This window comes from Epinephelus lanceolatus, chromosome 11, assembly GCF_041903045.1.
Source record: "Epinephelus lanceolatus isolate andai-2023 chromosome 11, ASM4190304v1, whole genome shotgun sequence".
In the NCBI taxonomy this organism is placed as follows: Eukaryota; Metazoa; Chordata; class Actinopteri; order Perciformes; family Serranidae; genus Epinephelus; species Epinephelus lanceolatus.
The window spans coordinates 26,534,735-26,558,015 of record NC_135744.1 but is presented as its reverse complement, the minus strand read 5'-3'; the positions used below and the strand labels follow the sequence as shown (position 1 = coordinate 26,558,015).

General features: G+C 41.7%; 1 protein-coding gene across 6 annotated transcripts; it reads left to right on the top strand.

Moving 5' to 3' along the window:
• The first annotated feature begins 737 nt into the window (after window positions 1-737).
• Window positions 738-21,982, top strand: phldb2a (pleckstrin homology-like domain, family B, member 2a). 6 transcript variants are annotated; one of them, XM_078172434.1, is made up of 17 exons: window positions 738-919; window positions 3,274-3,398; window positions 5,433-6,379; window positions 6,490-6,822; window positions 10,859-10,993; window positions 11,986-12,123; window positions 13,185-13,331; window positions 14,124-14,234; window positions 14,312-14,401; window positions 15,167-15,304; window positions 15,632-15,731; window positions 17,580-17,772; window positions 18,311-18,401; window positions 18,758-18,904; window positions 19,013-19,232; window positions 19,405-19,490; window positions 19,691-21,982. In XM_078172434.1, exons 2-17 carry the CDS (start codon window positions 3,344-3,346, stop codon window positions 19,829-19,831), a joined length of 3,072 nt encoding a protein of 1,023 aa, XP_078028560.1. In that variant the 5' UTR covers window positions 738-919; window positions 3,274-3,343; the 3' UTR covers window positions 19,832-21,982. The 6 variants fall into 6 exon arrangements, with proteins under 6 accessions (XP_078028560.1, XP_033505780.2, XP_033505772.2 ...); XM_033649889.2 differs by having other exon boundaries at window positions 17,577-17,772; XM_033649881.2 differs by having other exon boundaries at window positions 739-919; window positions 13,182-13,331.
• Window positions 21,983-23,281: the final 1,299 nt, after the last annotated feature.

Genomic DNA, 23,281 nt, shown 5'->3' with positions numbered 1-23,281 from the left:
GATACACTCCATGTCGCAGTGTGGGTTATGTCTCTTACTGTAAGGGGTTTTTACTCTCTGCCGCACAGTAAAGAGGGGGAGTGAGGTTGGCTCTGTTTCAAACACAGCGATGGGGCCTCCTCCCGCCTCCACATACTGCTGAAACAACAAACTGAGAGTCAACTTTTTTTTTTTTTTTTTTTTTTATAATTTTGAGCACTAATGCCTTCTTTTGCTTTTTCTCCTACAGAAAACATTGTGGGAAGACTCTGCTGTGTGAGAACTGGAAAAAGTTTAGGTTTCTTTTTTTTTTGTGTGTTGGTAACAAATTGGCCAAACAGCAAGAAAACTGCAGCCATTGTAAGCAAGAGTACAGTCTGTGACAGTATGTGAAGGTTTAAGGAAGGAGTTGGAAAATGGAGATCAGACACTGTCACATGATGAGCACAGATAACTCACTCAAACCCAGTGGCTCCATGCTGGAATACTGATAACATGACACTGCTGCCTATTGATCATGATGAGATCAAAGGTCTGAATCAGCTGCAGAAAGACAGAAATCTGTGCTGGAGGTCAGGTTTTCATTCAAGGACACTTATAATTAAAGCTAACAGGCTGATCATGCTTCCTCCCTTGGTTTTTTGCTTCTTTATACAAGAGCAGTCCTCTATCTGACCAGTGAGGGGCAGCAGCAGCGCCTGATGCTGAAAAGTAAACACACACTCTCTCCCCCTCCTCTCTTCTCCTGGGAGGAGAGCTGAAAGTTGAGGTGGGAGGGGAGAGGGTCTCCTGTCTGATCCTTTGTCATGGGAAGACTTTACTCTGCTGCTTCATACAGAGGGAGTGAGATAGAGAGGAGGACTTCAGCTTCAGCTGCGAAAGAAAGAAAACCCAACTCAGGCTCAACTATGTGAATGGGACAGAGATCAAAGGTTCAAAGGTTGGTCACTTTTGCTTGGTTTAAAGTCGATTAAGTCAGTTCCTGTATTTCTCAGTCGACACAGTGATGCTCCGAGAGAATCATAGGGCTGCATTTTAATTTCTCACTTATGCATGCACAGTCTGTTGACAACTGTAGAGCTGTGAACATGTGCATGAAATTAAAAATGGTTTGAGTTAAATATTTTCTGTAACTCAGGCCAGTGCAAGCTGTTGTATAAAAGAAATGTGCAAAAAGTAAAGGGAATTGAGTTGTCAGTTATCTGGTTTTGTTAGGAGGCTAAAAGGTGGTGGTGTTCACACTTGATGTTTATGACTTGACATTGCTGGAAAAGGACACAACCAATTAAAAACAGATGTGGATGACAGCCAGCAGTGGTTATCAGCGTGTGAGTCCTCAAGCTGTTGACTGCATAAGGCAGTGTGTGTTTGTTTTAATGCATAAGGTTGAATCAGTTGTAAAAGCAGTGTCTTGAGTCGATTAATCGATAAGTTGATCTTAAACAAATTGTAATGTGCTGCTTTTTTTCTGTTTTTATATCATTGTAAACTGAATATTGGGGTTTGGGATTGTTTGTCAGACTAAATAAGATGTGGAGTGTCACTTTCGGCTGTGGGAAATTACAACAGACATATTATAGACCTAATGATCAATCAAGAAAAGATACCAGAAGATTGGCCTGATTGATTTCAAAGCTTTTTGCAAACTTTCTTTTGAATGTTTGAGATTTCCGTCTGTTTTTTTTTTTTTCCTTCTCTTTACTTTTCATGGAACTAATCAGTGTGTTTGACTGGGCAATGACTGAGACAACAATAGTCTGAGCCTTTTGCAACATGAAAGTAGTTATCTTCACAGTGTTACCACACATAAGATGAAAAACATCTTACCCATGACCATTCCTCAAACTGTTTACATCTCTCTCTGTGTTTATAATCTCCATTACCCTGCCAGCCTGTAGTCTGGACGATGCAGTAAAACCTCCTGACGTGAGGCCGGGGTTTTTCCCCCCTTATTTTTTTTTTTCAGGAGGTCTGGAGAATGAACTCATGCTGATTGATTGTGTGACTGTGTAAAAGGATACCCTACTTCCTGTAGGCCCTCTCTCCAGACAGCAGGAGCAGAAAGTCTTGGATCAGCCATCTCTGTCTCTCTCTGCAGTGTGTGTGAGTCTGTGTGTATGTGTGTGTGTGTGTGTGTGTGTGTGTGTGTGTGTGTGCGTGTGCTGTCTGTGGATTCAGGAAAGAGCAATGTCTGACTTTTAAAACCCCTCTGTTGTAACACTGAAACCAATAATATCTTCACTTAATCTGATTTTTCTGAGTTATGACCCATAGTGTGGGGACCTGAAGATGTATTTCTTAGTTTTATTTGATTTATTTCTTTTAGCTTTTTTTTTCTTGTAGGAGGGAGTGCGGCTTTCTTTTTGTGCTGCTGGCTGCTCAACATCTTCACCAGAGTAACTGTGGTTGTACTAGTGATGTTTTCATCCTCATCTGATCTATGGATTATGTTTATGATGCCCTGATTAATCATTTACGCTCTCTAATGCCAGAAATCTCATCTTTAGTCACCAGAAACCAAAATGAAAAAATAATTTAATTTACAATAGTATGAAATAGTGAAAAGGAAGCAACCGTTGAAGCTGTTAGGATATAACCAGCAAATATTTGGTATATTTTTACTTAATTAATGAGAAACACATTTAGTTTTATTCTTTAAAAAAGTGTTTAGAAGCAGTCCCAGTCCAGATTGACCCAGCCTGAACCTCTGACTGTGGCTGCTCTCTCAATGAGTCTGAGGCTCTGAGGGAATACTTTCAAGGACTGGTCATGAGCTTCGGGGTTAAGAGACAGATTAAGGTGCAGAGTGCTGCTTTTCAGACAGACTTTTTATTGGTGACACAGAGCCAGGCATAAAAACTTTCCTCTGGATCTGTTTTCCTACTTAGTCTTTAGGAACTTTTTTTTTTCCCCTTTCCGTTTAAATATGCACATCTGAAATATCTGCTTGAATTGAGGTATTGTTGTGGAGTTGTTAGAGGATACATTGAGAGACCGCAAGGAATGGATTCAACTTCCTGTGATCTGCGATGTTCTTAAATCTTCTGTCTTTAGATTGAAAGCTGCTGTGTGGTTTTGCAGGAATACTAGTTTGTCATGGTGGAGAGATGAACCGATTCAACTGTTAAGTACAGCATTTATTTATATTCCAGTAGGTAAGATTAGGATGCATCGATTTTATATGAGGTGTTACTCCTTTTTGATGATAAAGAATTCAGGAAGTTGCTGTTTTTTCAGTCTTGTTGTCTTGTTGTGAAAGTTTTGTATTGATTCCCTCCCTTTTCTTCTTCTCAGGGAACAAAGCACATAGGGCCCAGCTGAATCCTGAAGCCTCAGACTGAATCACAGAAAGGAGGTCAGTGTGATGAACAGCATGCTTCCTCAGAGGAGCGCTGTCGCCACACTGGGCTATGGCTCAGGTAAGACAACATTCAAGAGGAGTTTTTGTTTTCTTGCTTATATTTTCTTGATATTGATCACTTTAATTGGGTCAAATCAGCAGTGACTCTCACAGAAATCTACATTTCACATCTAATATTTGGTTGCATGTTGCATATGCTTTTAATTAAATCCATCCCCTGCCTGTGTTCAAAGAACACAGTCAGCTGAATGACATTAAACAGGACAATTTCAACTGGTTAAATCATGTAAATTAAGATTAGTTAAGTGCTCCATGAAGCCTGGAAGTTTATTGAGTAAACTTTCTTTAACCTGGGACCTGGAACCTGGAACAGCTTTTTTTTTTGCATCAGTCCGTGTTCAAGACCTCAAGGGCCTCGGGGTTTTAGTCAAATGTACCTCTTGGAAGAAGCTTCTCGCCTGTATTTTCAGTATTAATTGGCTGAAAAGAGTTTTAGCTTTAGGGCAGAATGAGAAGGATGTGTCAGTGGCGGTTTCTAAGTACAACATTTAAAGGGTGCATTCTGACTTGCAAACTTTTTCTTTTTACCTTCAGTGGGTACTGCAGCTGCCCTTAAAAAGTACGTACTGTTGTCACTCAGCATCACTATGGCATCTGACTGACTGACACAACACCACTTTAATACTCACAACTTTTGATTGATAAGTGAACCCAACCAGACAAAAATAATATGAATAACTTACAGGGTAATTGAGGAATAAACACATACTATGAGGTAGCCAACAAGCTGCTTTTATGCATCTGAAGAACTTCTATTGAAAAACTGCTTGGCAACCAGACCAGGCGTCTAATTCACAGCTCCACTTAGATACGTGATGATCTGGCTCATGGTCCTTATGCTTTTATAGAGTCCTGTGCTGTAATTGGCAGGGGGCTCCACACCACTGCCCAACGGTTGAGGCCCAGAAATGTCCCAAACACAGCAATGTAAGAAAATACAGGTAGAGGGCATTGTGTCTGCAGAGACCAACACCGCCATACACTTTTAGTGGGTCATAAGAGATGATTGAGAGGAATTATGCGACAGCTAATCTCTATTAACTGCATATGAATGCAGAATCTGTAGGCAACAGCACAAGATGTTGGAAGTGTTCTGGTTTTTATTTGTAATCCATTTACAGTTCAAGTAATACTGACCAATCAGTAGAGTGGGCTTTGGTTGCATGTGGGTAAACAGTTCGTGTGGAGAATATATTAGGCAAACTGCATTGGCCAAAATGCAATCTCTGAACCCACTGGCTATTGTCTGATGCTGATATAGCTTTTTTACTCATTTATCTGCATTCGTATGTTGATATCTGTTCATAGATATCAGCTGAAATGTTGTCTGGTTTGTCTAAAGTTGCTAATTGAATTGTTAACAAGGACCAGCGCACAGGAAAAGAGATCCAGGCCTGGATATCTGCTGGCCAGAAGCTATATTGTTGTAAGACCAATAACTGATGTGTTCCAACTCCAAGACTACATGGCAGCCATTTTTATGAGGAGAAGATACTAGCTTTATTCCTTCATGATCTCTGATAAGAAGTTAACCACTGTCACAAATTTAAATAACAGTCTAGCCCTAAGATAGAACCAGAATTAATCTGTAAATCCCAAGTTTGTGACGGAGTTTTATGACAAAGGAGTACAGGAGGTGGACATTCTTCAATATCACAACTCTGTAATGACTCAGCGTCCAGCCACCCATGACTCAGGGCACCGCCGTCACACTGCTTGCTAAGATATTTGGGCTGGGGTGATTTCTCTTGCAGTCGAGACTATGATGCATTCTGGCTTGTCTTGGTCCACCAGTAGTCTTCCATTTTTAGAAGAAGCTTAACCACTGATTGAGCCAATGTTTGTGTTGGGCTCAGAACTGTATGAGCGTACATTCTTCGCTGGTTTTCCCCCCCTTACTCAGCACATGTGTGATAGCTCTTCTCTTAGCTGAGCCGGTGCTTATTAAATAGGTTACATTAAACCTGACTCTATTATATAGCCCAAAAAGGGACAGGACTTCATGCTCTGTCAACTCTCTCTCTTCTTACAGACTGTGTGAAGATAGACCACAGCAGCAGTGGCTCAGTTGGTGGGACAATACTGAGGGGCTCTCGCTCAAAGGCAGAGCTACAGGATCTGATGGAGACGCTACAGCGCAGGAAGAGCGCTCTGGAGGCCAGCTTGAGGGCAGCTGAGTGCAGCCGTAAGTACCTCAGCGTGCCCCCACCTGTTGGATCCCAGTCCACGAGGCCGCTGTCAATCCTCAGCAATACTGATCGGCCTCCATCTGCCTCCAGAACTTTTTCCTACATGACCAGCAGCAGCGTGCCTCCATCACCTCGCCAAGGTGAACGCCAGCTGAGCTCTAACGGCTTGCTCCGTCATTCCCACTCTCGCCACCAGTCACAAGACAGCCTGCTCCTCTCTAACGCAGCAGAGGGAAGCTCTCTGCTCTCCTCTTATGGACCTCGTTCTCCCAGGGTGAAAAGTGGAGCAGCCAGTGTGCCGTCCAGCCCTCGTATGGGCCGCCGGCTCTACTCTCAGGGCAAAGCTGGAGGAGACTCTCGGCAAAGGAAGTACTCCACCGGCTCCCTCAACAGCCTGGGGTTGCATAGCCGTTCTTTGCCACGGCTTCACAACGTGGCAGACCCCCCTGCTCTGTCTTTACCATTACGACATGCAGTGGGTTCCCACAGAGGAGTGGGCTCAGCAGGGCAGCGGCGCAGTCTCTCCTCCCTGGAGCAGCCGCCAGATGTGACAGTACCAGCCAGCATGCCTAGCACTCCCAGGAGGGCCAGCCTGGCCTCTCTGAGCTCTCTTGGTATAGATATGGACGATCTGGGCTTTGGGGAGAGGAGGTTGTCCTTTGGGAAGGGTGGATTGAGTCCAGGGCAAAGGGTGGGCAGCATCACCTCTTTGAATGGCAAAGAGGAGCTGAGAGACTATCACCAGCACCAGAGAGATGAACGACTCAGGGAGCAGAAAGTGCAGAGATTGGTGAGTTTCTGTTTGAATCTGATTCATCCATTTGACATCTTGTTTGACCTTATTTGAAAGCATTAAAGTTAACATTGTAAAATAATTAAGTATAAATGACCTTTCCACAGGAGTGCCAGCGTCTAGAGACCATCTTAAACCTGTGCACTGAGTTTGGCCAGGTGGAGAGAGAGCCGGCGGGCTCAGCTGTGTCTGACCTGCAGAAGATCAACAAGGAGCTGGAGAAGCTGCAGGTGTCTGACGATGAGTCGGTGTTCTCGGACTCTCCCAGCAGCACTGCTCCAGAGAACTGCTTCGGTGCCAAAGCCAGAGACTTCCAGCTTACAGAGGAGCAGCAGGTCAGCCAGCGTCAGCAGAGCGGCTACAGAGAGGCCAGGTCCCACTCACCTGCTATCAGCCTGAACAGCAGTGCCCCCTCACCATCCACCCACCACAGAGCCAAAGTAAGAATGCCAAAGTTATTATTATTCACAGTTCCTTATTAACATCAGGTCAGAAAGATGATATGAAGGGGTAATTTATCATTAGGGGAGCAACACAAGTCAGGTACATTTCATTTATGTAGGCCAAAATCATACATCACACATTTTCACTTAAGGAAAAAACCCACAAGTCTATCCACATCTTGTCCTCCTCTTATTTTCATTCCTTCCATCCTTTCTTCACCTCCTCTCAGTGACTTCCTGTTACAACAGGTGTTAAAGGGATTGCTCAGATTTTTTGAAGTGGGGTTGTATGAGATACTTATCCATTGTCCACATATTATCTGCAGTAGATGGCAGTCAGCGTGCCCAAAGTTTGCAGGAAGCAGGCAGGAGTACCACCACGGAAGCAAGGCAATGTACTGCTGTGGACGGGGGCAGCAGCAAAACTATTTAGATACTATATTTAGAATATTTTTACCACTTTACCTTGCTGTCAGACAACCCTTTCCAACGGGGAACTAAAGCCATTTATCACTCTCTTCAAAGCAACCAGGCTCCTTTGACAAAAATTAACTCGTAATTTTATGACTTTCGATAATCTCAACTAACCCTTTAACACACCAAAGTCACAATAACACGAACAAGCTAACAGACCAGCAGTTCCTGTGTTCTGTAGGGCAAAATTACTGTTTTTATCAATGGAGTCTGGCTTTGAAGAGAGCACAGATAAGTTTCACTTTCAGTTCCCTGTCAGAAAGGGCTGTCTGACAGCAAGGTAAGTGATGAAAAGATTCTAATGAAGCATAGATTTTTCTAAGTGGCTAAAATACATTTTGCTGCTGCCCCTGTCCACTGCAGTACATCACTTAACTATACTTTGAGACTGCAAAAATAGGAAGGAAAAATCTGAGCTTTAGAGACTTTGTTTCCTGCATTCTGGTGACTTTTAGAGAGTGAAAAAAATAATGAGGACAGCACAACAGCATTTTTATGGTATTCTTAATTTTACTTTTAATTATCAGGAAAGAATACAGAATAATTCGCCCCTCTGATGTGAACTTGTGTGATTCTCTGGCATAAACTGATATTCATCAGTTTTCATTAGCTAATTTCATCACACTGTGCGACCACTATGCTCGAAGGAAAAAATCGATGTGGCAGATTTTACAAATTCCATGCCCCTCTCCTTAAAACTTTCCGTAATAAAGGGCTATTTTTCTTTCCAGGATGTCTGAAATTCGCTTGAGTACGTCTTCCTCTCCATTATTTCTTCCATCTCTCACACACTTAGGAGGACGAGGCCCAAGCAGCTCTCCTTCGCGTCACATGCATGCCAGTAAAAGGCATTTTTTGTGGCTATATTGTTGCCCAGGTGGAAACAATAGACTTTTAGAAGTGAAGGGCTTATACACGCTGTATGCTACTAGAAACAGGTTGTGACAATTTTTTGTAAATTGGAAGGAATATGTGAGAATTGTGACACCTTTAGGAAACCAGGAGAGGTCATGAAAAATAGGAAAATTGGGAATGTTGTAGTATACACTTAACTTTCATGCCTGCTTTTCCAAATTGGGGGCTGAAACAACTGGTGGACTCAAACGCATGACTCTGGAGACAGTTTGGGTAAAATAACAGTCTTTACTGGTCAAAAGGTACATTCGGTAAACGGACTCAGTGGAGGCAAACAAATCCATAGGAATGAGGCAGAGGCAGAGTCAATCAGCAGGCTAAATCCAAAAAAAAAAAAAAAACAACAAGAAAGGAAACAAAAGGCTGGAACACTAGATACACAAGCAGCTAAGACAAATTGGCACTGAGAGAAAACAAGACACAAACTAAATACTCTGGTGAGGGGAAGGATAACGAGACACAGGTGAGGCTAATCAGGGCGGGACAGGCAATCAGACACAGGTGAAGTCATCAAAGGGGAGGGAAAACACACAGAGGCAGGAAGTGAAGTTATCTGGAACAGGAGATGTGAGTTTCAAAGTAAAACAGGAAACAACATGAATGAATGAAACATAACCTAAGAACTCTGAGCTGTGACAGGGGGCATGCTGATGGTCCTCTACTGTGTATACACTGACTATGGATGAGTACTTCATGTAAACCCCACTTCAAAAGACCCGAGCTATCCTTGTAAAGTGTGTGAAGAGGGGAGCAAGCTGACTAATGGGACGCACCCCTCCTGTGGTATGCAGTTTATCAGACTGCTGCTATCTTGCTGATCTTTGTTTGTTTACCTTTAGTAGTATCAGAAAACATGCTTTCCATTTCCTTTTTACACATTTCCACAGAACACCATTTCAGAATCTAGTCCAGATTACAACGTTTCCATAAGTGTGTCCATATGTTCATTACGTAGGTAATGTGTATAGAATCATGTTCGAGACAGAGTGCCACCATTTTCCCCTTAAAGTTTAGAAGCAACCAGCAGAGCTGAAAGGGTTAATGTGGTCCAAAAACATCAAATCAACATACATCATGCAGTGACAAATTCTGCTTTACATTTGGTCCAAAGTGGATTTGTCTTGAAGGAAAGTGCAAACATATGTGGCATGACGCTCTAAAGAAGACTCTGAGTCATATACTGACACATCCATGGTAATTGAATTTAGTGTGTGTCTTCCACAGTATCATTCAACACATAAACTTCTTTTAGTCGAGCAGATTCCTCTCTATCCCTGGGCTTTCAGTGAGACGTTGTGTACTATAAGTGTGTGCAGTCGGCAGTTGGTACATTTCCTGTTTATGTGGGTTCTTCAGACACATAAACAGGGACATCACAGTTGAGCAAGACCTCCTCGCAGCTTTGATGTCACTACGACTCGACCTCGTCTTTTCTTTTATTTCTGAACGTGTCTCAGTGGGAAGCCTCGCCGTACATACTGAGAAATAAACGAACATGCTTCATTTACAAATATAAACATATTGACTGTATCACATACCATGATTTAAAGTTCACAGGCTGACCCCCTCCTCCACTGTCCCAGTCCTGGTGCGGCTGACTTACTGTCTCTGTTGAAGCAGTGAGCGGTAACAAGCTAATGGTGTGTCTGGTTTTAATGAAGAAGTCCTAGTTTTGTTTCAGCACTCAGCCATTCAAACTCAGGGGAACAGGAAATGACTTTATCCCGCAGAGAATTAGTGTGTGCATGTGTGTGTGCGCATGTGCACGACTGTGTGCGGGTAGAAGGCTAGTGTATATGCATGGAAAAGACATGCATTTTTCCAGATGTTTAAAACTTAATACTGACACTAAATAGATGGGAGACCTTGTGAAAATCATAACACATTGACACAGGTATATGTTTTGTATGTGAAGGACACATTCTAAACACACCTAGAGTTATAGAAATAAGTTTTTCAAGTTGAGACCACCATTTTGCAATATGGCAATAGTGACAGAGGTTTACAGACTCAAAAACCCTCTCTTCCACCATCTGCATACCACAGAGCAGTTTGTGCAGGAAGAAAGAGCACTCACAAACCAGCCTGGGAAACTATAAATCCTAGAGCTGCTGACCACATGACTCTGTAACCACAAAACAATCCTCCTGACTCCTAAGAGGAAGAATACCTGATAATGCAGGATCTCTAAATGTGCCCACGTATGAGTATGAATGAATGCTTGTAGGACGTTGGCAGACGATGAAATGCGTGGGAGTCCTTTGGCACGACTGGCATTGGAGTGCACTGATAGAGATTTCCATTACAGCAAGTAGAGAAGAATTCTGCCCCTGTTGTCCGTGATCCAGCTTTGGATGAGTTAAAACAGCAGCTGCTGTCGTCTGATTCTACTGGCAGGCAAATGAGTTTAACAACATATAATATGCATGGAAAAAATGACTTTCTCATAGTGCAAGAACTCTCCGCACTGATTATACAATCACCCAGAGAAGCTACCAGCAATAAACTTTACAACAGGGATTTTCATGTGCAGTTCTTCAATCTAAAGTATGAACGAGTGCTAAGTTACAGTTAGTGTGCATTCACAAAAGATGAACTCTCCTGCACAGCCAAGCATTTAAATGGTTTCCTGATGTCACTGCAGGCCTTGGAGAGCGTGCAGCTGAAACAGGAAGTAACGCATATAGAGGAAGAGAGGATTCAAGTTTTGAACAACATAGAGGAGCTGGAGCAGAAGATCAAAGACCTGGACAACCAGATGGAGGAGTCTGTCCGAGAGGTACACAGCACAGTGCAGTATGTAAACTGACACCTGAAGAGCGTCGTAGTGTTTGTTCTTATCTAGTTTGAATTGACTGATTGATAACCAATGAGCATTGTGCAGGGGTTTATCAATCAAGCTCATAACAATAAAGCTGATGAAGTAAGCTGCAGAAATCATGCATCTTATTCTGTCTGATTATTTAAATTTATTTGACTTTAAAGGGACAGTTCACCCCAAAATCAAAAATACATACTTTTCCTATTACTTGTAGTGCTCTTTTTTTGTTTATATTGTTTTGGTGTGAGTTGCCGAGTGTTGGAGATATCAGCCGTAGAGATATCTGTCTTCTTTTGAATATAATTGAACTAGATGGCACTCGGCTTGTGGAGCTCAAAGTGCCAAAAAATACATTTGAAAACCTCAACAGCAATGTCTCTTTCCAGAAATCACGACTGAGTCACTGAAGATAATCCACAGAGCTTGTTGTGAGCAGTTTCACGTAGGAACTATTTTCTTTCTAACTACACCAGCCAACCGTATCACCATGCAGACAAAAGCATGCATCTATTTATACAGTAGACAAGAGGCTTGTGCTCATAACAGTGCAACATGTAAACATTAATGGCGTCCTCCTCAGCTGAGCTGTAATGATAAGTAGCTTGCTCAGTAGTGCTAGGTGAGCTTGCAGTCGATGCACACTTCCTTCTGGGCAGTGATAGAGTTAATGTGTGTAGTTAGGTAGATGGAAAAAAGTTCCAACATGAAACTGCTCACAACAAGGTCTGTGGATTATCTGGGTCATGACTTTTGGAAAGAGACATTGCAGCTCAAGTGCCTTCTAGTTATGATATCTCCAACACTTGGCAACACAGAAAAACAAGACTGATAAATAGCACTACAGGTAAGATTAGAAATATGTATTTTTGAATTTGAGGTGAGCTTTGCCTCTAAAGTTGACAACAAACTTCTTAGGTAGTTTTTTTACTGTGTGCTGCTGTCTCCTGCAGATGGAGGTGGAGTGCGCTCTGCTGGAGGGGGAGCAGGAGTCGGAGGTGGCCCAGCTGCAAAGGGAAAAGGAGCTTTTGGAAAAACTCAAGGAAAAGATTCACAGTGTTGAGAAGACGAGCCACACTGAGAAGTCACAGGTAAAAATATATAAAATGAGCGAGCCATGTTTGGTTTTGGGCAGACGTATACAGATTCTTGAACACTAAAGCCACAGCTCAAGCAAACGCTCAGGGATCAGCTCAGTTCAACCACAGTTTCCTCTAACACGGGTTCAATTACATTTGCTTTAAAACCCAAACAAACAAATTATGTTTCCAAGAGGAAATGCTTACAGCACCAGATCAAGAGGGTTCATCACAAATTGGATCTGCAAAGCAGCTCGAAAGGTCATCTAAAATATCCTTACCTAAAACTGTCCAAATGTGCAGCAGAGGACAAAGAGATGAAATGTAAAAGCATCTCCAAACAAAATGTTGTGTTCCTGCATGTCGGCCGGTTAGTTGACTTTCTCTGCTGCAGTCTTCTTCTGGTAATCCACTAAGCAGAGCAACTGAAATACAGTACAATACATGGCAGTCTATTCTGTATACTCCAGTATTAGCTCATGTTATCACTGAGACTCACAGAAGAACCAAATACCTCAGTTCTCATTTTCACCTGTGTAGTCTTTGTTTTCTCTGTTTGTTTCTTTTTGCACCTTTTTATCCCTCTTGACCTTGTTCTGTGTAATCCCAGATTCCTTCCTTTACTTCCTGTCTCACATTCACAACTTCTGATTTTGCCCTGGTATCCCATACACCCACATTTGGGAAGGGGCCCAAATAGTTACCATGTGTAAAAAAAAGAGTTAGCACATCTGACGTCAATTTGGAAAACTATAATCACCTGAAACCTGACATCACTTGGAAGGACACGAAAATTTAACACTTATTACATTGTCCAAAATAGCACCTATTATATGTCGCTCTTAAGGAGAAGGTCCATTAAATGCTTAAATGTTATAATGAGCTGAAAAATACTGTGCTAAAAACTCAAACTGTTTCCATTCATGGATTTCCTTAGTGGCATGAACAATCTAAAGTTATAGTTCATTCCTTTAAAAAGTAAATCCAATTCTTAAACAGTGTATTTTCATCTGTTGTGGATTTGTACCATATAATATGGTTATTGTGTGTATGTCTGTGCTGCCTCTCAGCAGGAAGTTGAAGAGCAGACAAAAAGTTTGGAGGATTTGGAGTTTCAGAAGCTGGAGAGAGAAATTAATCAGGACGAGGAAAAAGAAAGTCAGAGCCAAGAGCTGCTGCGAGAGATCTCCGAGTGTCAGCGCCTTACAGTCACACGCAAGGTACGATGAGTGAGGTTTTGTGAGTCTGCATGTAGCATGTACTGCATGTTTAACATCACAGATAGTGCTGGCCCTGCATCACTTTTAAATTTCTTATTTTTTGAGTCAAAAGTATCCACAGTATAATGACTACTGTGGGTATTTTTGGAGCATGATAAAGTAGGTCTTTAGCATTAGTATGGACTTCTCAGTGCATGTTCCTACCAAAAACACTGTGTCTTAATGGTCTCAGAGGTTCAGGCTCTTTGTCTTGCTCTCAGGTTTAAGTAACAGGCCTACAGAAATATCCCTGTTCTCATCTCAGGGGTGGACTTCTGAATATTATCAGAAGTTTAGGTGTTAAATCTAACCTAATCTGTTAAATTTTTGGGGGCTTTTTTAAATTACTGTTGTCATTAATCTTACTACAGGTTGTGCATGAAAATAAAGCTGCAAAATTGTGAGATTTGCAGTACAAAGCATGAACTAATTACGAGAAAAAGCAATACCAGAAATGGTAAGCATGAAATTCTGTTTATGTAGAGAATTAATTGATTTTTCAATTGAGGGAAATTTCCACAGTGATGGGGCGTTAACAGGGTGAGGGTATACAATTGTGTAAATAAGATGTGGCTGTAGGAAAACCAAAATCTCACAAAAATTATATTTGCCACCCCAAAGTGAGAATTTTGCTTTCATTGTTTCTGCTTCTGCTTGATGATAAGCATCAGTCTGCAGTATCTGCTACTGTGACAACTTCACATAATGTTGCAAGACACTATGTAGTGATACTGTGCTTGTTTGTTGTTACAGGAACGAATCATGACGCTGAAGAAACAGTCCTCACAGATTACCTTACAGGCTCAGCATGAGAGGGAGAATTTCCAGAGAGAGAAAAACAATTTGCTCGTCATGCTTCAGAAGGTAAGAAGATCCTTTGCATGCTGATTTTGTAAATATTTGATTTTATTTACTTGAAGATTGTATCCCGATGTCTGCAGGAGAGAGAGAAACTGGTGTCTTTGGAAGGAAAGTATGCAGAGTTATCCGAGGGGCAGACCTTCACTAACAACCCTGTAGCCATTAAAGAGGTAAGTGCTCACAGCTACGTTGATACTTCTCCTTCGTCTCCGTCACGCACTACGTTCACATGTACAAAATATACTGGTTTTTGCCCTCATTCAGAAAAGAAAGTATGCCTACTAAGCTGTTCAGATGGCGAATGAAAATCAATATTCCCCAAATACTCTTGTTTACATGCAGCCCTGCATAACGTGCCCTAACATGTCATTTATCACATCAAAATATAGACAAGTGGAACAGCTGGAGCTGCTTGTCATTTTGGTTCTTTGCATCAAAATAGGATTTTTTCAAATTTTGGACTTGGTGGACCGTGCGAACACAACCTCCCTCTGTCATTCCTTCAGCCACCTTCTTGAAGATGTCGGTGATATGTAGGTGTGTTTCTTCTACTGACCAGAAATGTGGGCCTTTCTTCAGGAAATGCATCTCTACCCCACAGCCATGCAAACTTGGGGCGAGTTGGTTTGTGTAGAACGTATCTATGACAACGCACAGAGCTGACGGTTCACAGAAAATAGGCCATGTGTTGCGAACTGCAGTATACACTCTCAATGAGATGCCTATTCCCAAATATGCTGCGGACATGTCCAAATAATGCTCTTAAAACCTAAATAATACTGGCATATACAATGTCACTGAGAATTCTGTCATATTCTGGATAATAGTGGAATATTAGTGTGCATGTAAATGTACCCAGTGCCTCTGATGAGATGATCTGTTATATTTATCCTTTCCATCCTTTGTGATTCCTCTGATTTCTGTGATCACGTCAGCACTTGCACTCTCTGAAGGAAAGGAGAAGAAGTGGCAAAGAAAACTCTTCCCACCCGAGTGACAGCCTACCTCATAAGAGGAGCCAGCAGCTCCTCACCCCTTACGGCAGATCCCTGGGACGCACACTTCCTCCCAAGGTCATTAACTTTATGTCGGAGGTAATCTAGCAGACATTAAAGGTGTAGGACTCAACTTGGTGTTTCAAATCTGAAAGAACGATGAGTATATCTCTTGATGATTCTGGACTGCAGAGGAGGGGAATTCACTGCCCTCATTACGTGTATCTGGAAGGATTTGAACTTCCCCAAGAGAATGATCCACCCAAACAGGAATTCACAGTTTCAGTCGGGCTTACAACACCCATCCAGCTCAAGGAGTACTTAGCAAACGAGAGGAGTTTGTAGTTGTATGAAGGTTGTAGACCCTGATTCTGAACAGCATGTGTGCTGCTGTTTCCTCCTCAGGCCCACTTGCCTCTGTCCCAAAGCTCCAGCTGTGGCAGCGTTATCCCACAAGGCTTCAGCTTCTCCCCCAGGGACCTGAGTACCCGCCGCCTGCCTAAAAGTGAGTCAGAGTTACAGGATGTCGCATCTTGTCTGCATCAAATCTGTACTGTGTGACCAGTTTAAACCTCAGGCGTTATATATGTAGGGCAGGAAATGCTCAACTGATGCAATAGTTTGTGGCACCGCACAAAGGGAAACACGTTTGGTCCAAATCTGATACCAAAGACTAAATATTTGTGGAAACAGAATGTCGAAACATTATACCAGATTGGAATTTGTGATTTTGAGGCAAATGACGTGTTTGCACAGCTTGCTCTAAACAAATAACACATGCAAAGTATCTTCATTGGAAATGACAGTACTTGTGAACAATGTGTAATTTAATAGAAATGTGTTATGAGGTTTTAAGAAACTCAAAATGTATCACTCAAGAAAAACATGATGTTAAATACTGTAGCATAATAGCCATACAGGGTTTATGTGTGATGTTTGAGGATTTGTGTTAAAATGTTTTTTGGAAGATACTGTCATGCTTCAGAAACCCTGATTACCTTTGCCACTGTGTTGACTCAATTAAAGGGACAGTTCACTCCAAATCAAAAATACATTTTTTTTTTCTTACCTGTAGTACTATATATCAGTCTAGATTGTTTTGGTGATTTGCCAAGTGTTGATGATATCAGCCATAGAGATGTCTGCCTTCATACACATTTGAAAAACTCAACGTCTCTTTCCAGAAATCATGACCTGGTTAGTCAAGATAATCCACAGACCTTGTTGTGAGCAGTTTTATGTAGGAACTATTTTATTTCTGCCGAACGACACCCATCAACGATGTGTCCACACAGACGGAAGCATACACCTACTTATGGATGAGAGGCTCTCATTCATGACAGAGCGAGGGGTTAACTCCTTCTTCACTGGGTTGTAATATTAGCTAGCTTAGTAGAGCCAGGCCTCCAAGATGTGTGCCAGGCTTTGAAGCCAGTTTCGTAGTGGCCAAACAGTCGAACTGCAATTTCCTGGTCCGCCACGTGATGCCATTGGGCCCAAAAAGACTTTTCCTATCGACTTACATTGGGAAAAAGACGTCTGTATATCAGTGGATACAGTTTTTTGAACGTCATAACCCCCATGAAATGAATCGTTCCACTATCAGGATTTAATCCACTTGGTTTGATAACATTTGACACATCTGAAAGAGCTGTGTGATTTTATCCCCATTCAAGTTAGCGATTGCTAAAGCAGGAGTAGCTGGCATAAGTCTCTGATCTATGGGTAGCAGTACTGATCATTTGGGTAATTTATGTGGAAATTGAGCTTTTTTTTGGCTTCATGTGCCACTGAGCAACTTTAACAGAAATGAAAAGGTCCTACCTTCAACACTGTATCCAGGTCTCTTAATACATCCATGCATGGAGCTAGGTGAGCTCACAGTAAATGCATGCTTCCTTCTCCGCTGTGATACTGATACTGCCTGGATACTGATGGTGGGTGTAGTTCGGTAGAAAGAAAATAGTTCCTACATGAAACTGCTCACAACAAGGTCTGTGGATTATCTTGAGTAACGAGAAGGCAGACATGGCTGTTACTGGCAACTCACACCAACGCAATCTAGATTTATAAACAGCACCACAGGGAAGAGGAAAAGTAAATACGTATTTTTGATTTTGGAGTTAACTGTCTCTTTAAAAGCCTTTATCCTTCTCTGTCCAGGTTAATCAGTTCAACTTGGCCCAGCTGCTAGAGCCAGATTTTTATGAAATTATGATCACAAGATGTGATTCCACATGGCCAGCCATTAATGAACTGCAACCCTCTTGTTATGATTTAGTATTTTAACATTAGATCATGCATGCTGAGGGTATTTCCACTTTCTTACTGTAATGTTTTCTTCTGTCAGCAGGCAACAGCCATGCACACATGAATGAAGACAGGCAGAGAAGAAGTGATTTTTGCAGCAGGATGGTCTCCGAGCCCAGCGTGTTCTTGGACTCCTTCTACCCGGACAACAGCCAGGCCTCTGATACTGTCAGCGTGGACAGCTCTGACAGCCTGGAGACGAGCTTCTCTGCCTGCTCCCCTGACAATATCTCCAGGTTAGTGAGAGAGCATGATGAAGAACAGATGAAAGGTTACTTTGAAAAGTTTAGACATTGCAAATTTGGGTGAGTCAGAATAAGGAGAGATGTATTTTTAGAAATGAAGTTGGAGTATAAAGGCTGCAGGAAATGAGAGAGATATTCTGAAGAACAAACAGACAGAGGAAATGCTTTTGGTTTTTATAGAGGATGTGATGCTCTGTGTTTGTGTCAGTTGAGAGACAATGATCCACATGATATCTAGCTGTACTTACACTCCCTAACAAACAGTTACATATAAGATAGTGAAGTCAGTCAGAGCCTTCGTAATTGTGTTCACGGGGAATTGTTGTTTTTAAAGGGAAGGCTTATGAGTTAATTATCAGGAAAGTCCTACGTCATGGTGTTTTTTGAGTCACCTATTTATCCTGCAAATTTAAACAAAGCCATTTTTTATTATGTGTTTGTTTATGACTTTGTATTTTATTTTTCCACCTTATCACAGAAATCTGGTTCTTCATGTGTTTGACAACTGGTGTTTTCCGTTTTCCATCAGTGCCAGTACGTCTAATATGGCGAAGATTGAGGAGATGGAGCGATTACTCCGAGAGGCCCAGGCTGAGAAGCATAGGCTCCTCGAGCATCGGGTAATGTGCCAAACCTAATTTAAAGCTTCTTGTGCATATGGATGTGTGCATGGGCAGATAGCAAGGCAGTTGGCCTCTGGGCATAGATATGCAAAAGGATCCACCACCTCTTCTACACAGGAGTAAGACATCCTCCTTGCAGATCCTTTGCATCTCTTTGTGTTTGTGTGCGTGTGTGGTTTGGTCTCTTTGTAGTCATTCTGAGTCTCTTCTTGGTCAGTACATGTTAATATCAGAGACATTTTGCAGGTGAAGCCGGGGTGGGGCCTGACCTGCCTGATAAACCAGTTCAATAATCCATCCATGGGTGTGTGTGTTTGTTGATGGATGTAATTTACACTATGTAACTTGTGCAGGAGCGTGAGATGGAGATGCGCAGGCATGCTCTAGAAGAGGAGCGAAGAAGAAGGGAGGAACTGGAGAAACGACTGCAGGAGGAGACGAGCAGGAGACAGAAACTTGTAGAGCGAGAGGTGAAGCTCAGGGAGAAACAGAGATCACAGGTATTCAGAATTACTGGCGAGAGAATGTTTAATCTTTTTTTTCACCATGTGCTTCATGTAAATACCTCTTGAACAATCAGATGTTTAATTTCAATGCTTTTTCCACAGTCCCGGCTGTTGACTCGCTACTTCCCTGTAAGAAAAGACGACTTTGATCTTCACGGCCATATCGAGGCAGCTGGACACAACCCAGATGCCTGCTTTCATCTGGCCATCACTGATAAAACCTGCCGAGGCTTTCTGGTCAAAATGGGTGGCAAGATCAAGACATGGAAGAAACGCTGGTTTGTCTTTGACCAGAATCGCAGGACGCTCACCTACTATGCAGGTGAGTCACTCTTTGTTTTCAGTTCTCTGTTGATAATGTGCAGTTTAAGATGTGAGATGCAGTTACTGCAATAGTGATGTCACTTTTTAAGCTATGCCAGCAGGGTACTTTGGATGCTGAGGCCGAGCTTTGATCACAGTGCTGTCGGTTCTGTTTATATTCTCCTCTGCAGACAAACATGAGACCAAGATGAAAGGAGTCATTTACTTCCAAGCCATAGAGGAGGTGTATTATGACCATTTAAAGAACGCACACAAAGTAAGTCAGTTTGTGTGTGTGTGTGGTGTGTGAGTGTGTGTGTGATTTTCAGCATTTATTGAATGATGCTGACATCTGTTTATTCTCTGCCTCTCTCCCTCCATTTGTCTTTCTCCCTCCCACATGCATCACCTCACCCCTCTCCCTTCTCCTCTTATCCCACTTTTTCTCTCAACACTTCATTCACTTTCGCACTCAAGAGCCCCAACCCCTCACTGACATTCAGTCTGAAGACCCACGATCGGGTGTACTATATGGTCGCTCCGTCGCCTGAAGCCATGCGTATTTGGATGGATGTTATGGTCACGGGTGCTGAAGGACACATGCATTTTATGGTGTAACTGATCCCAACACATCAGTATCCACACCACTAAAGTTCATTGGTAAGCGTCGTGTCACATGGGAAGGTTGCGGTACTCTCCTTGTATCAACGTTGTGCAGAGCTGAGATTGATGTTCATCAGGTCAACAAAAAAAGAACTTCTGTTTACACTTGTATTATCTGTAGCCTACAAGACATGCTCAAAAGCACACTTTATAATGTAATCATGTATAACAGAGCAAAAGAATGGATATACAGGTTTTATAATTAAGCTATTTAGTTTTTGTTGTTGTTGTTTATGTAGCGCATCACTAAATCTCGCACCAGTTTAGTAGTTACATTCTCCAACCTCAGATTTCCTTAAACAAAACCTCTGTTTGTCTTAAACTCTCCTTTTTATGTTTGGCTTCTTTTCAATTAAAACGTGATCAGGGAACATTCTAAATCAGGGATACACAACTTGTGGTCCATTTGTGCATAAAAAAGCATCAGAATAGAGCTTGTTTATAAAAAGTAGTGCCGGGGAGGATCCGACATACGTCTGGGCCAAGCCCCGAATGTCCTCAAATCCTAGAAACATGCCCACGTACAACAAACATCACAAGGTTGAAAAAAGGTATTTCATCTATTATATATACTGATAAATATTATTGATGTTTGTTAATTAACTGGCCCCTGGCCTCCTGACATTTTGCAAGAGTGGCCCCTGAGCAAAACAAATTGAGTATCCCCGATCTAAATGATCAGAAACACAACACCTGCTCCACCTCTAAACTGTGGTACATACTGGTGCTGCTCGTCTATAGCAGATGCATATCTGCCAAACAGCTTTCTATAACCTAGCGTTTAGTCATACATGTATCCGTCATGTTCCATGTTGAAGTTATACGTTCACCTTCTCTCTTGTCTTCTGGTTGGACGTCAGGTTGTATCAGTGAGTCACCACTTCTTTGTTCTTTCTCCAAACAAGATCATACTGTCTGTGTTTGTGTTTGCAAGAATGCACATTTTTACTTCAACTCAGATTTATTATTTCTATATTGTCACTAATATTCAAATGTCATGAGTGTGAGTATTACTTTACATTTTTCAACTCAAGCATTTTATTGCTGCTGCCAGACTACAAGCATAAGCTGGTCTTGTCTTGCTCATTTGAAGCAGGGCTGAATGTCCACCATTACTATTACTTCAAACCATGTGTCTTTGCATCACTTTCACTCCAGTGAGTCTTAATGTCACATTATGCAAACTTTATTCATGAAGAAGAGGTTATTTCAGGCACTTTTGTAGGTTTTATTGTTATGAATTATTAGAAATTGTTGGCAATATTGTATTCATAAAAGTATAAAATGCTCCCAAATTACAGTGATACTGTGGTACATGCCTGCCGCTGTGCAGCTAGCTCCCTCTGTCCATAGTAGAGGCTGCAGGCCTGATGTGATGTGTTACATTTGAGGCCATGTTGTGCAGCAGTGATGCTGTTTTGTACTGCGTCACCCACGTTACTAAAGCATTTCAGTTTGCGTTTACACCAGCAGAGGTCCTCAGTGCAGAGTTATTGCACTGAATGATGTAATGCCCATGGTTAGTAGACCCATGCTCATCAATGAGCCATATTTTCTAACTCGTATATATCATATATGTGCATTTATCAGCACATGCATATCAAGCTGAAGATTTGCTCTTTGGAAGCAAAGCAGAAATCATGTTCAGGATCTTGAACACAAAATGATTTTTTTTAATAATTTTCTTTTAAATGTTTTATAAACTCCATATGTTTGATCTGTATATTCTTTGACTATTTGTAGCAGTCTGACTGATAATGAAAGATCTCTTTAACAGCAAGTGACCAGCAGCTGTTGGTTTACAGACTACAGAGTGCAGAGGAGGCTGCAGGGCTGACAGTGTTGCAGATGAGGTGTTGCCTTTCCTGGATGCTCCTCAGTGAACGGAGGTATCTGTCCTGTTGACACCTCATCCACAAACTGTCCTCCGCTGTGAGAGACACAGGCCTTGAAACCAAACAAATAACTGCATTTATATATATTTTTAATAAATTTTATATTTTGTGTATGAAAAATGGTAATTTTAGTCGACTCTATGCTACATTTTTTATGATTGGCATTTGTCATGTTTCAATATGAATAAGAATAAATAATTTTGATTATGAATTATATTTGTGAAATGGTATACTTTGCCTGTTGAGTTGCACATTGTGTTTCATGGGCTCTATAAACTTCATGTTAAACAGTGGGAAATTTGCACTGAATGTTTGAGCACTGAAAAGAAGCTTTTTAAATCCCAGCATGGCAACATGATGTGTTTTCCCATGGATACAGAGTATCATAGCTTTATTCTTACACGGTTACGTAATGTATCATCATGGAAATCAATAGTCTTATGATATGGGGATGCACAGTGTCCCTGGACTGAAGCTTAACTAGGCCCTTAAGCCTCTTAAAGGAGTTGACCTTTTCTTTATCTTTAAATTGTCATGATAAGAGCCGATAGCATCATCGCTGTGGCATTTTGCGCTAAATTATCAGCTCCCTGACAAGTATCTGAAATATCTCAGAAACTCAAAGATTTTCTGGGAGTGTAATGCTATCTACAATGTGGTTTAGCCTTTTTCAGAAGAAGCAGGAGCTGTGAATCTCCACATTTTAAGGCTGTGTGACAGCATATTCGTAGGTGTGTAGGATGGGTGACAGAAAATTCAGCAATGTTGTGTTTTTTATACATGGCTGGTTCAGCTCAGGTCACTACAAAAACAGTTTGGAAGCAAACTGATAATTCAAAATATGTCTCATCATTACAGTGAAGCATTATGATGCTACTTTAGATTGTTTTAATTCCATAACTCAATTTAAAATAGCGTGTGAAGTGATAACCTGTCTTATTAGCATGTATAGTGTGAGTGTGCTCATTAAGGCACTCATGTTTTTAAACTCCTCCTCCCAGCTCTCGCAGCCTTTCATTGGTTGACCTAGTGGGGTTGGCATGGAAACACAGAATGAAGCATGCTAAATCAGGTTCTAAAGAGGCACGTCGCCTCTCCAGAGGCAGAAGCAGACACAAACACATGCAGTCCATAGAAAGCCAGGGTGGCCTCGGTGCATTGTGGGTGCTGTAATTTGTGTAACATATTTGGGGCAAGGGGGCTGGATTTAGAGATGCACAAACAACCTATGAGCAGAGGAACTCTGAGACACCTTACGCAATATTGCTCAAAAGTTTATTCCAACATGTTCCTGTTGTCACTATCACTTAAGGCATGAAAAATACATCGCTGGGGAATCATGTGAAGGGATGTTGATAAAAGGCAGCATTCACTGAATGCAGATTCCTCTTATGAATTCAGGATACATATAAATCTCAGCAGTTTCCTATATGGAGAGCATTATACAATTTATCATGCTGTGTTACAATGTGAGCCCTCATAACCAGCCTGACCTCTGCTCTAACAGGCG